Raw genomic sequence first — 14,748 nt, 5'->3', positions numbered from 1 at the left:
CCCTTTGGTTAGAAGGCTGGCTCTCAATCCACTGAGCTACACCAGCCAGGGCTCATTAGTAGATTTTAAATTATGATTGTTTACATATTATTAGAGAAGAAAAGATGAGTTAAAGAAGGTCATGAAGAGATTTATTCTGTCTGTAAGTGTTGGGTTCCTTACAATTTCAGAATTTAATCCAGAGTGCATGGATTTACAATCTTCTGGGAAGACAAGCTGATGGATCACAGGATTTCACAGAGCCAGTCCAAAACCTCTAAGGGAGACAGGAAAGTCCCCAGCTCAGCTCCCTAGCTCCCAGCACACTGGCTCAGCTAGTGGCTTTAATAGCTGCAGCCACAGCTTCCCGGGTCTCTGTAGAGGTTCCAGATTGAAGAGCCAGTCAGGACTGCTGTGGGACACAGGATGCCAGACCTGGCTGTAGGGTAAAGCTAGGTGTTTTTCCTGCTAGTAAGTACATTGTAGGGATAAAAGCATTTGTGTACACAGATATGTCTATGGAGAGTTGTGTGTGTGTGTGTGTTTTAGTTTATTCCCCCTCATTATTAACATTATTACAATAAAAGTGTATGACCAGAGCTTGACAAGTCTATTTAACTCCCAATTTTGCTTACCAGTAAAAAGAGCTTGTTTCTGACTTCAGATTTCAATAGATTTCTAGTAAGAATAACTTGTTAATGAAAAATAATGCATGTTGCTTTTGTAATGACAAGAATAACTAGAGTGCATTTTATTTATCACAATTTATGTTAAACATAGCATTTTCCCTATATCATATGTATTTATGAAAAAGATACAGTTATATATTTTATATAAATTATCAAAATAAAATGAAAAATTTTCTAAGAGTTTCTATTTAATACATCTTTAAAAATTAACTAATTCAACCATTGTTATGATAGTTTTCTTGTTTCCAAAGTATTTATAGAGTGTTTATGAGCACATAAACTTATTACTAATTACAGTTTAGAATAATTTTGTGATTTTAGTCATCTCAAAATGATCAAAAATACTGTGATCTATAGTACTCACCTTTTGCCCATTCATCCCTGGAATTCCATGTGCTCCAACAGAACCCTAAGGAGACACATAATTAGATTAAACTGCTACCACAATTACAAAATATTTCTATTCTAAATTTGTATTGTATTAGTTATGTCAGCCATAACTTTACCTTGCTAAAACATATCTGGGAGGCTATGTTTTTCAGTCCTTATCCACTGTGTTCAAACATATGATAATGTTTGCAGAAACTATGGAGTTAAATTTAACCATATATCTAAATATCCCTGTAACGGTAGTAAGATTTTCAAGAAAGTGACATTGTATATTGAGATCTATGGCTATCACAAGGTCACATGGTTCTAAATTTGGGTGCTTTTAGGAAATAATAGGCTTAGTTCTATCTGGAAAAAGCTTAGCAGTAGCAGCAACTCTTGAATTTCATGAGTTTAAATACCATGAAACAAAAGGTAATTAAAATAACTACCACTTGTACCACAATTAGTCAAATAAGTGACCCATGGTGTAAACTCAAATTTGTTGTTATCAGCATCACTTCCCCCCAAACCTTCAGGGAGTACATGTAAGCCACGCTAGTATGAATACATCTTGCAAAGCAGACTAGAAAAGATGTTACAAATGTTAAACACTGATGAGGAACAACACAACTTCTGTACATAAAAGTATTAAGTGTGAGTTCATGTGCACACATGCTCGGTCCTGTGTGCACATGTACACTGCAGTGAGTACCAGTGGCCGGACACAGGTGGAGTAAACTGGGAATAAGCGAGCTAACTATTACCTGAGGAAAATCTCTGACAGTGAGCTGGATATAGTGACATTAACAAATGTTTTCAAACAGTGATGTCATTTCCCTTCATACACTTCCTGTGTAGGCTCTGGAGAGCCCGTTTTGAAAGAAAATGTGCTTATTCCCTCCCTACCACTAGAAAACAGGTTTTTCTTAGTAGATATATGATACTAAATTTCTTTATATTAGTGGAAAAATTTAAAATATAGTAATTATAAACTGGCTGCCCTAAAAATAAGTTGATTAAAAATATAGTCATTATATGCAAAACAAATTGAGATGGCAAGTTCCTTAGTGCTTTCAGGGTGAGTGAGATTGAGTGGGCCATTAAAGCACTTCCCAGAGCCCAAGGCAGTAATTTTATCCTGGTTGCATGTGGATCAGGGGGCTTTACAATTTCACACCGCGCTTAATAGAGACATTATTGCGAAGGACAACGTGTTCCTCCTATACACAAGCCATGTCACAACTCACTGGCTTTTACTTGGTTTGGATTACGTTTCAACAGATGCCACATGCCCAGTGCTTAGGGATAAAAAGTCTCTATCTTTGATGGATTCCAAAGATAAAGATAATCACTTTTCCACCTGTTGTAATACAATTGTTTTCTTTCATTTTCTGCAGGTTAAATATCCTCTTTTCCCCCTTGTGGGGTGGGGAGTGTGATGGGGAATGGGGACTTAGTGATACTTTGTTGGCAAAGGGCCACCTACTTGTTATTACCAAAGTATTGATGTAATTTTAGAAATAGTAGTTCCCCTCCATCAGAATATAATGGCCAATTCTGATGACTACATATAACATATATCATAGCAATGATAATCAGGAAGTCATTTTCCAGGTTACCTCAGCAAAGGAAGACACTCTTGGACTGCCTGAATACAGTCACCAAGCAACAAGTGTGTCCTTGGTTCTGGTCAGTTCTATGGTCATGTGACAGTAAGATATTTCAGCAATGCCACGTGTTTAATTTGTAGTGTTGTATGAACCTTCACATTCTAAGTTTTGTCACACTTTATCAGTATTTAAATTTAAAAATTCAATAACTTACAAGTTTGGCAGACAGCCTAAAAAGAGTCTGGATTTATTGGATTTTCTATAATGAAACTGATTAGAAATCTAATGGCTCATATAATATGACTTTTATTATTATAAAGCAGACTGCATACACCAGACCACTTTGTCATGGCTCACAGTAGCTGATCCCATTCACCCCTCGTGCTTTGTCGTTTGGCAATGGGAGCATAATTATTGATACTTTCACAGCACAGTTTATACTCTACCTTTTGTCCTGGAGGCCCCATAGGACCCTAAAAAGAAAAATCAATTCAATTAACATAAGCATTTAAAACTTAAATAACCAATTAAAACTGTGCTATTCTATAAGGTTCTTCTTGCTGTGTTGAAATATTCTTATGTTTTGTACATCAAGAAAAATGAAAATTTTCAGTTGGAAGTACATAAGAGATCTTTTCTGCTCTTATTCTCATTTGAAGAACATTAAGCACATGCAGTAAGATTCTGATTTTTTTCCTTAAAAAAGAATCTTTGTTATCCCAGCACCTCTGTTCCTTCAAATACCTTCATATCTATCACATCAGTCACATTTAGGAAGCTCAAGGGGTTGCTGTCAGAAGCACTTAAACTGCAGTGAGAGTCCTTTTTCCTTTTTCTTTTTCTTTTTGGCTTAATCCCTCCACTCCCACCCCTCCCTTGGACATGGACAACAGTGTGGTGATTGCTGGAAGGATGGGGATATATGGGGACTAAATGGTAATGGAAAAAAAATACAGTAAAGATTAAATAAGGGAAAAAATACAACATAATTCCCCAGTAACTGGTCACATTAAATGATTTCTGCATCTTCAAAACCTCAGTAAGCAGATTTGCAAAGAAAATAATTGAACGGTATTATAAATAAACATGTTATTCTAGTCTTCTTCTTATGAAGTGTGGCCAATTGACCTGTACAAACACTTGTTCACAAACTAGGGGACAGCAAGGCCCACTGTGGCACCTAGAGTGTTTCATAAAAGGAACAAAATGCCATCAGCTGTTGCATGGACTGTGACACTATGGAGGGAGGCAGGGGAGGGATGAAGAAATACAATGTTTAGGAAGATGAATGGCAATATTTACACACAAAATGGAAATGCGGCCATTCTGAGATTTAGCGGTTTTTCAACCACAAAGTCAGGTTGGGATCCTGGTGGCTTTATTTAGAACAGTGGAAATGAGCGCAAAGAGGTACAGCTATAACCTGACCATTGGTGTCTATTTTAACATTAAAATATTCAGCATTTTTGTTCCATTTGTTCAAAATAATACCTTCAATTGTTAGCATATTTTAATGAAGTTATATATACTCTATAATTTCATACAAAAAGCTCTTTGTTGAACTACATATAACTAATACTAGCTTATTTTCAATACGCTACTTTTCAGTTAATCGGCATCTTACATTCATGTCAGAGACATTAAATGAGTGGTAGAGTGGTCATTAGAGGAAGAATTGGTCATACACAATTTCTTTAATTAAAAGTACACAATGTTTAGGGACACTGAAAAAATCTGTTCTCCTAAATTATTTCATAATCCTCACAGGAAGACTAACAATTTCCTCATATAACCAGCTTTAGGTAATTGAACTCACATGCACAACATCACCTTTATATATTCCTTTTTGATTTATTCAACCAACCAACTCCTTAATGAGCCGGTTGTCTGATGTATCTGTGTGGTCAGACAACCTCCCCCGCAACTCACTCCTTCTATTTAAAACTCTCCCTGGCTAGATGTTATGGAGAAAACAGAGGCTATCAGGTATAAATTCCTGAACATCATGTCTCTCACCAACTCAAACCCATTGGAGCACTTGCTCTGTCAGAGGAAGACGAGACCCTCCTCCTGTGCAGGGCGAATGCATCTGTCCGTGCTGCATCCTCGCCTCTCTGCCCGTGGGGATTTGAGCAAATCAATTATCCCTGCATCCATATCAGAGCCGCCTGCTTTCCACTGCTTCCTTCCCCTTAGCACATAAACATGTTTGATCATTTCCTCACTCGGGTAAATTGTTCGGGAAATGAATGTTAATGCTGAGTAAAGTCAGAGTCTGAAAGTTGTAGTTACAGATCTGAGAGTAAAAGAAAGATTTGGATTTTATCACTGTCTATGATTCTATTTTCCCAAGTGTCCCCAGAGTATTTTACTCCTTAAAATGTTGATGTTTGAAAGAAAATCATATAACAAAAAGCACATTAATTCAATGTTTAGACTGAGAATGTATATGTTCCATTCAAAAAGGTTTGTTTCCCATTATAAACCTAACTTTGCCACTTGAAAAAATAATGCTCACCAAAATTGAATATTTCATTACATTGATGTATAACCCTGGAAGGGATACTTCATATAAAAATAAGAGTAATTTTTAAATCAAGTATTTTAACTAGAGACTAGTATATCTGATATTTTCTAATTTGGTCTCTGTTGCATGATCACATTAGATCAGACATTTAGAAAGATAACTCATAACTCTGAAATCCATAAAATTGTACATTAATTGTATATTTTAGCACAATGTTTAATGAAAGTCAAAGGATTGCTATTAAGAAAGTAAATATGTTATTCTTCACTGTTAGGAAACTACTCTATTTTTGTTAAACTCTAAAAATACAAGCAGTTTTTAACTATATCATTAATTTTGAATTGTGAGTACATGTCTTGTGAATTATTCATAACTATGTTGCCAAGGATATATTCTCAATTACCAGAAATGTGCATATTCTCCTTTCATCTCATTGGCAGGAAAAATGGTAGTAAGCCAAGGGCAGTGTCAGCCCTTCTTGAAAGGAGACTGGGTGTAGAGCAGAGTTGACTATAGGACACCTACATCAGAGTAAGTATAAACACACACACACACATACACACACACACACACACATGCCAGTAATTATTTTACCGATTAAGATGTTGCTTTTATGTATGTGCTTTGAGTATCCTTAGATTAACAATCCCTTTATATGTCTGTGATATTGTTGTCATGAAATTTAAGCTTATAAATGAAGGCTTCACTGCTCAAAAATTGATTTTGAAGTCACAGTATGTTGCTACCAGCTAATTAAGATGTCTACATTCGATTATTTTGTGGTTTCTAGTACAAACATAAATATATAAAATAATGGGCAAATGTCATAGAACCACTCACTAACTTATCTAATCTTTCTTCCTATTTATATTTTCATCTTGCTTCATTATGAATAATGACTTGGAGGAAAATGTCTTAAGTTCATTATTTACTGGTCAAACTAATGCTTCTTATTATTCCTAAAATTAAAGTCAATTTTCTAGTGTTCTAAGATTTCTAAAATAATTACATTATTGTTATCCCCATGAAAATAAGTTTGGATCAAATAGTTTTTCAAGCCAAAGAGTCAGTCTTTTTAGTCTATTTTTATTAATCAATGAATTGTTTCTTTCTTAGGCATTTTTTTGGTGGCCACCTTTATGCTTGGGTATACTTTGTATCCAACTGATGAAAATGAGAATAATCTGGCCTCTTATTTTTCAAAAGAATTTATTTGTATATGTCTCAATATTAAAAACTGTGTAACATTCAGAATCTCAATGTATTAAGCTATATTTCTTTAACTCCAGAAGTGTTAGAATACAATTTGAACCTGAAAATATACTCATTTCAATATAGGTTGTAGATGTTGTAAAATGTATAAACTTTTTTTCATTTAAAGATACTCCATAATGGACATAACTTTATTCAAAAGATAAAAACAAATGAGCCACTGAAAAATTCACTTGTCTGCAGACAGACTTTTACACAAAGGTTTTCATGGTCTTTCAGAAAAGACCATGGAGAGTATGCAAAGTTAAGTTAAAACTCAAACAAGTAATAAATTTACATACTACCCTTGATTTTCTTTCCTGTTTACCTGCACCCCTGCTAGATTCCATTTCTAAAGATTATGTAAAATATTAGGTAGAATATGGTGAGCAAGTAAGTTAAAGAAATATGTTCGTCCCCATTTAGGGATTGTCTTTACCAAACATGTGTTATTCAGGCATGAAGGCAATCCTTTCCTCCTTGTGCTCCAAGTGGAGAATGCCTCTTCAGGGGCACTGCTATGTTCTTGTTCAAACCCTCTGCTCTGTCACCTATCTAGTGTGGCATCCACCCGAAGGCCACTCTGCTTTTAGTCTCCTTCAATGCTTTCTGCACAGTGCTGCCTGAGTGAGCTTTCTAAAAGGTTAATGAGTTCATACCTTTCCTCTGCTGAAAAAAATCCTTCAGTTTGTCCATCCTGAAAAAAGCTTTTGAGAAAAGTCCAAGCTTTTGTAAGAGTTGCAGTTCACCACATAAGCCATGCTTTCCTATCTCTTCACCTCTGGCTGCTGGTTTCTACAGTGGCCTTTTTGTGTCTCTGGTCCTCTCTCTTCTACCCATTCAGTAATTCGGAGCTCAGTGTCTCCACCCTTGGGGTGAGGCTCCCTCCATTTTGTCTTCACAGTACCCCATGCCAGTACTTCTTTTATAGAATTTACCAACAGTATTGGGTTTGGGTGGTTACTTCTTTCTTTACTTTAAATGTCTTTTATTATGCACAGTAGCCAGGATATAGTAATTGCTCAGTGAATCCTTTTGAGTTCATTCATTAAATTATCTATGTAATAGTATTTGAATGCCCACTGAGTATCAGGCAATGTTGTAAGCATGGGAGATACAGCAGTGAACAAGCTAAACAAAAATGCATGGCCTCCTGGACTTCATATTCTAGTAAATAAAGACAGTAAATGATAAACAACTGAAATGCAAAGTTGTGTGGGGCAGTAAGTGCTGAAGCAATAGGAGGCTCAGAACTGGGAGACTGAGAGGTGGAAGGATTTAAGCTGGGGAGTCAGGGAAGGCCCTGGTGTTAACATGACTCCTGGGTGGAGCACTGAAAGAGGTCCGGCAGAAAGCCAGGCATATAGAAGGTGGAGAATCTCCCAGGCAAGGGAACAGCAAGAACAAAGGCCAAGAGATGGGCACCCGCTAACTGTGTTAAAAAAACACCAAGGAGGCTACAGGTGGAAGGAGAACATGGGGGAAGGGATCGGGAAGGGAGATCATATTTGTATGGCCTTGTAGGTGCTTATAAGCACAATGGTATTTCCTTTGAATGTCATAAAACTTATAAAGTGAATACATAAAGTAAATCAAGTTTTTTTCCTTATACCTTAGACACTAGTGTCTCAAGATAGGAATGACAAGGTTTCTCACCCTTGTGTTCCCCAGAGTCATTCTAACATGCTGGGCCACCCTAATGGCCTCTAGATCACCTCTAAGTGCAAGAGTGAGTGGAGGAGTTCAGTTCACGGCCTCTATACTAAGACAGCAAGGAAAAATCATTCCAGTTACACAACCATGTCAACACTCAGAGTGCTGTGGACGGGGATGTAAGTCTAAGGTCTCCCATGCACTTCAGAAAGCCGTCATGCAAACAGTAAGTAGAATTATCAACCCAAGTTCATCTTCAAAGCTGGCAGTTAAGAAATGCATGTTTCTATAACCATTATAATTTTGCTGCACTTTCTGGTTCACAAAAATGGGAAAAAAATTTTAATTAAAAAACCTTTTGCTTGATAGATCATGAAATGGGAAAAATTAATGAATTTTTTTGACAAAAGCAAAGTTAGCACAAATTTGATTGAGGTATTAATTACTTAAACAGGACGTGGAGTTTCTAAATGATGTGCTTTAGGATGCCTCTCGGGAGGTGTTTGAAGGCAAGTTCGGGCTGCTTGCTATTAGGAAATGATGTTCCATGTGAGCAGGGGGCGGACACAGTTCCTGTTCTGTCCCTGATGGCTAACAGTAAAATCTGAAGCTCTGAAGGCTGCTGGTCATTTTTAGATACAAGAATATACAACCAGCTTCTGTAATAAAAAACGCAGAGAACAAAAAGACATGCGTCTGTCTGAGAAGGGGAGGATAAAAGCCCCAAACTTCAAGCCATTTAAAATTATTTCTTTTTTGAGTTAGGAATTTTTCCATGATTTAATAAAATGAAGAAAATTCCTTTAAAAGTCTGGTTCCATAGGGAAGAATGATAACACACATAATCTAGCTTACGGAGTCATAAAATACTAGCATCATCAGACTTTCTCAAGGGTTTGGTGCAATACACTTCAATTATAACTTTTTGCAAGATATTAACCAGGTCAAATGCATCACAAGATCAGAGAATCTATAAACTTAGTTTATAAAGAGTAGGAGGACATTTGAAATAAATAATGGAAATTTGTCTTAAGAAGGATTCACTTAAGATGTACTTATGTAAAATTCCACGTTCTACTTGAATGATTGATGAAGGAAGGTCGAGAAACATAAACTCTAGCCACTTTTATATGTATGTCTGGAGTACAATTCAAGCAATGTTTTACAAGATTCAGATTTCATAGCTTAAGTGTGTGGAAGTGCCAAATCAGAAACTACTGGGAAATGTTTAGAATATGAGAGAGTGTGCTGAAATGTTTTGGGTTGTGAAAGTCAGTGATTTAGTTGAACTGGGTAGGAAGAAACCTAGCATAAACAATAAAGAGCAGGACAGTGCTGGGATGGGAGAGCCTCATCTCGTTTTGAGTCTTTCATGGACTCTGTCTTCCGTCACACTTAATCATTTGTATTTTCCCAAGCAGTCTCCTATTAGTCTTCACATGGAGTTCTTAATCATTCTAGGCTCAGCAGTCGTAACTCACTTCCTTTGTGAGCCTTCCCCAATGCCCGCAGACAGAGCTTGTCTTTGTCCTGGGTTTCTGTAGCACATTTTTACTGGTGGTATTTTAATGTATTTGCATATTTATAAAATGTACTTGACTAGGTAGCAAATTCTTCAGGCCATATATTTTATATCCTCAGCACCTAGGTCAGTTCCTAGCAAATAAATAATTATTAACTAAACTGAAACCGTGAATTAATGAATAGAAAAATTATTAAATTTCACTTAGCAGATTGCCTCCATATTTTACTGCTCAAACTATCATGCTTATATCGCTGGAAAGAGTTCCGGTTTTGAGACAGTTGTTTCTGTTTTAGCACCTGGGAGTTTTGTTGGGAGGATATCACTCTATAATTTCTATTACTTGAATAAGTTCCTCTAACACAGGTCTCAAGTACATCCCATCAGTAAGACGGCAGGTCATCACTCTAATTCACAAATATTTGATGACAAAAGTTTTAAATGGAGTAGTTATTTTTTAAAATAAATGATTTCTGACTTCTCTAGTGCTGACTTTTGGGGGGAAATATTAAACTGGGATAACTCATTTATTGCTGTTTTTCAAAATCATGAAGCTCTGACCTCTGTAAGGGAGGTCTCTTAAAGCTCAGGAAATTAAAGAAATAACACACTTTTCTCAACACTTGACACAACCGGAACCCAAGACTAAATACTGAGCAGCAGACTAACTACCACCAGCAGATTGAAGACAGATCTAGGTATTTAAAAATCTATGTTCTAATTAGGTCCCAGAACAGAGACTGTATCACCTTTCACTGGATGTTCTGGGCTGAAAATAGCTTACTCCATCCTTTCTAAATATTCAATAAATTGTTTCTTGTTGCTAAACCCAAAATGGAAATGACCCAGAAAGAGAGAAAAATTAGCAGGCTTCCTCTGCCCTCTGTGACTAAGTGTGCTTCCCTAGTGCACCATAAAGGACACGAATTTATGTTTCACATGGCCTATCACCCTGCAATACACTCAGTAAAAAATGTTTCTATTCGGTTATGTGGAAGTGCTTTCCTATTTTAAGTCAACAATACTGAGAAACATAAGCTACTAAAATTTAAATATCCCATGATCAGCAGAAGAAGAATTTAAAGTCAACAGTATAATATACACTCAGGCCTGTTTTCTAACTAGACCAGCACTGTATAGCAGAACTTTCTGGAATCATGAAAATGGTCTATCTTGCTCTATCCAGATAGTAACCACTAACCACGTGTGACTACTGAACATTTGAAATGCAGCTAGTGCAATTGTTAGGAAGTAGATTTTAAATTTTATTTAATTTGAATCAATTTAAATACAAGCAGCTACATGTGGCTAGTGGCTACTGTGTTGGAAAGTGCAGACCTAGCAGATCTGGAGTGTAAAACACACAAGTCTGCAGCCAGGTGGCCTGGATTCTGCCTCATCCTGCCACTGACTGCGTTGTGACCTTGGTCAAGTCATGTATTCACTGTGCTGTTTCTTCACCTGTAAAGTGATAAACTAGATCATTCCTAAGATATCTTCTATGTCTTTCACATTCTACTTTAAAAATAGCTACACTGTGTGACTGGAAATTGACTCAAATATCACTGTCCTCATGCCAATCAGTCTTTTTGTTACACTGTGCATACTCCTGAACACACATGCACCCCAAATAACCTATAACACATGAGTGAATATAAGAAGATGCAGAGAAATAGCAGTTTTGTAGTAATTCTGTTGGATTTATCCTGTTTAATATTACTCTTGATGTGCAATGACATTGGTTGTAAGAAAAATATAAATTTGATTCCTTTGTATCAGTACCTGATTTATCAATTCATGGATTCATATCATGCAGTCATTCAGTTTACTGAATACACAAAGTACCGAGCACAATTATATGACGTGATAAATGCTGTGGAGGAGAAGAGAAGACAACTTCTGACTTAGTTTGGGGATGGTGACTGTGTGTGAGTAAGTGAGTGTTTCTGAAGTTTTCTCAAAGGAGGTAACTAAAGCAGAAGGCTATTTTTTTTTTTTTACTCCATTCAGACACATAGTCTCTGTACTTTCCTTAGCCCTGGGCAAAAGGACTCTTGCTTTGGGGCCCATACTTCAGAGATCTCTTTTCTGGCTTACTCCTCCTCATGTGGTAGCTGACCTCCTGATCTTAGACTATGCTTTGAGTGCTAAGAACCCTGGAGTTCTCCACCCCAGCGCTGGGAGTTCACTTCAGAGACTGAGTTGCCTCTTTCTCAGGTCTGTTTTTCTGGAGGTGAATCACGCTGCTGGTGTGCACAATAATAAACTGGAGGAAGGGGCAAAGAGGGTGTGGCTGGAGTTTGCTCCTATGTGTACCCCAGAATGTCCACATGTGAGAGCTTGAGTCTCATCAAGTTAAGGGATCGAGGGAGGTGTGGGAGGGAAAGGCAGCAGGCAGGGCAGGGTCAGGAGCTGGGGCTGAGTTCCAGCTCTCCTCGTTCAGAAACCCATCCCATCCTGGCTTGGATTTCCAAGGAGGTCAACAACTCTGCATTCTAACCTCCCGAGTCATTTTGAGGATATATTGTGAAGGTCAGAGGATAGAACATATTTAATAGTTTATTGGTTTGGTTTATATCTGTTTGATATTTACATATACCGTAGAAAAGTTTCTATTTACATGCTTACCCGAAAATTTGTACATTTGCCTTTAATCTACAGATGTAAGGCAAAGGCCTTACATGGACCAACCTTTATTTTGAAGTTTCTTCTTAATCTAATGATAAGATATGAAAATTTGGTAAAACAGATTAGTCATAATTTTATTAACACACTCATACAAGTGTGACATATTTTGCATCAGTTTAGCTAAGTAGGTTGAATTCTAAAGTTAAAATAAATAATAACTGAAGAAGTTGATTATAGGTTTGAAGGAGACAATTTTTAAGGCTTTCTTCCACTAAAACTTAATACATGAGTGTTGTTCGCTGCGTCCAGACATTTCAGAGTCCTGGAGGTCAGCACACACAACACAGGTGAATGGCTATGCGATGTGTGCCTGTGCCTGTGCCCTGACGAGAAAACATAGTAGGAGGGCAGGACTTTGGAGCTGGAAGTGGATTCAGATACAATTTAGTCTCACCACTTTTAGATGGTGAGGAATCTAAGGCCTAGATATCTTAGTTATCTTAAACTACCACTAAAAATATTCCCCCTAAGGTTGACAATTGTTTCTAGGAGACCAAACCAGCTTTAAAGCCAAGTTAGACGTTCCCATCTCATACCATGCTAAGGTGACCTTTGGATACCTTTCCAGCAGACCAGGCACACAGAAACCCACACAGAGTGAGTTCCCTTAAGCTGGGCAACTGGATGGGGCAGTGGGATAGAACCAGAAGGAGAAGACATTATTTGTCTATCGTTTCTCCGCCTGTTTGGAAAACAGCATTACAGGCTTCGACAAAGGCACCAAGGAGGTGGGAAGGGGTCTGTTGGTGTGGCATTTGCATGTACTTCATGGACGAGCAGATGAAGTGAGGACAATAAAGCATTAGAATAGTTGCTAAGTCACCCCAGCAGGCAGTGCGCACAACCGAAGCACACACAGTTTTACCAAACGAGATTTCATTGTGAACATGTAGTCTAATTATGAATCTGCTGAGAGGATTTTGGTCACTTTTGCAATTTATGATTTGAAGATTTGAGGTTTTGCTTCCTTTGCCAGATTAACAGGGAGAGAAGCCTGCAGCTGCCTCGAGGCCTGCCATCCTGCTGATAAAGGTAGCTAGCTGGCAGAGCAAACACAAGGAAGTGAGATGACACGTCTTATCAGATCTGCGGGACAGCAAAGCATTATAACTGAATATATTTAGAATAAATCTTCACATATTGGTTATTTCGATTTATTTTCAACAAAGTAGAAGCAATTATTTATGCTTATGTTATTAACTAACTAAAAAGCATTATTTATATTCACTTGACCCAAATGTATTAAATGTGATTGCAGGAAAAATTGAAATAAACTGAAAATATGTGTAAACTCCTTGACACAGTCCAAATTTCAACTTTAAGGAATAATAACAGCAAAACTTTTCTGGGTTTTGAATTCTCAGACACCATCAGGGCCCAACGAATCACATTTTAAGTACTCTAATAATTCAGAAAGAAATGAATGGATATACTATGGAATTTGTATATATTTGGGGTAAGAGAGAAAAATGAAGAAAGAGCTTCAGAGAAAAGAAAGTAGCTTGATCTGTGAAACCTTGGATATAGACACGCTGGATCAAAAAATAATTTCCAGGAAAATGGGACTGGTTGGTGTGTGTGTGTGTGTGTACACCGTCTACCTTTTATGCGTTTGAGAACCTCCACTACAATTTGTAAAAAAAAAAGTGAAAATATCAAAAAGAAGATACCTTCAAAAATACTATTTTAACAAGCATTTACATTTCTAAAGACCTAAGAATAAAGCTCGCTCATGCCAGGGTCCAGAACTTTAGCATCTCCAATTGTGGTCAGTCCTGGCTTTGAGGCTGGAGCCATTCCCTCTTTATTTAGATGGGGTCCAATTTATTTTAGCTCAAGGGTCTATCTTTTAAAATCTCATCCTGAACTCCCTGGAAAACCTGAAGGTCATGTTGACAGAATAGATGCACAGCAGGATTAAACACACGTGGAGCTGCCTGAGCAGCAGGTCTCCTTTATCGTATTGGAGAAGCTGTTAATCTTCAGATGATTATTTTTGTAATATAAAATATATATCCTGGATTAGGAAAACAAACTCCGCACCTGACACACTCATAAACAGTTTTGTGAGATCTAATTTTAGATTGTTCCTAGCTTTTTCATTTCATCATCAGGGACATTTTAAATTTTTAAGAATTCTCCAGTGCTTCTCAAGACTCTCATTTAAGCAAATGCTCCTGCACAACACAAACCAAGAGATGTCGTGGCTCTTGTGGAAAACATGAGAACAGTGGTACCTATTACCTTCCCTTAGTTTAGCGAATGGATGAACAGGGGAGCGTCATGAGAAGCTGATGATGTAAAATGATGACACGTAGGAGAAGGCCAGACATATGGTGACAACACACCAGGACAAAAGGAATAAGCTGCTCCGTCATCGCAGGATCTGTGACTTCAGCGATGTCTATAACCACCCTGTTCCCACCCTCACGTTTCTTAGAGCTGGTCCGTATGCTG

At 37.4% G+C, this 14,748-nt stretch overlaps 1 protein-coding gene across 8 annotated transcripts in view; it reads right to left on the bottom strand.

Moving 5' to 3' along the window:
• COL25A1 (collagen type XXV alpha 1 chain) overlaps positions 1-14,748 on the bottom strand; it is a 498,892-nt gene that overhangs the window by 105,373 nt on the left and 378,771 nt on the right. For all 8 annotated transcript variants that reach the window (XM_036025482.1, XM_036025500.1, XM_036025468.1 and 5 more), the window contains 2 exons: positions 3,097-3,123; positions 1,033-1,077 (listed from right to left, as the gene is read on the bottom strand). In XM_036025482.1, the coding sequence (XP_035881375.1) occupies positions 1,033-1,077; positions 3,097-3,123 (72 nt within the window). The remainder of the gene's footprint in view (positions 1-1,032; positions 1,078-3,096; positions 3,124-14,748) is intronic.

Source organism: Phyllostomus discolor, chromosome 1 (genome assembly GCF_004126475.2).
Source record: "Phyllostomus discolor isolate MPI-MPIP mPhyDis1 chromosome 1, mPhyDis1.pri.v3, whole genome shotgun sequence".
Taxonomy (NCBI): domain Eukaryota; kingdom Metazoa; phylum Chordata; class Mammalia; order Chiroptera; family Phyllostomidae; genus Phyllostomus; species Phyllostomus discolor.
The sequence above is the reverse complement of the archived record's forward strand: the minus strand, read 5'-3'. Positions and strand labels throughout refer to the sequence as shown.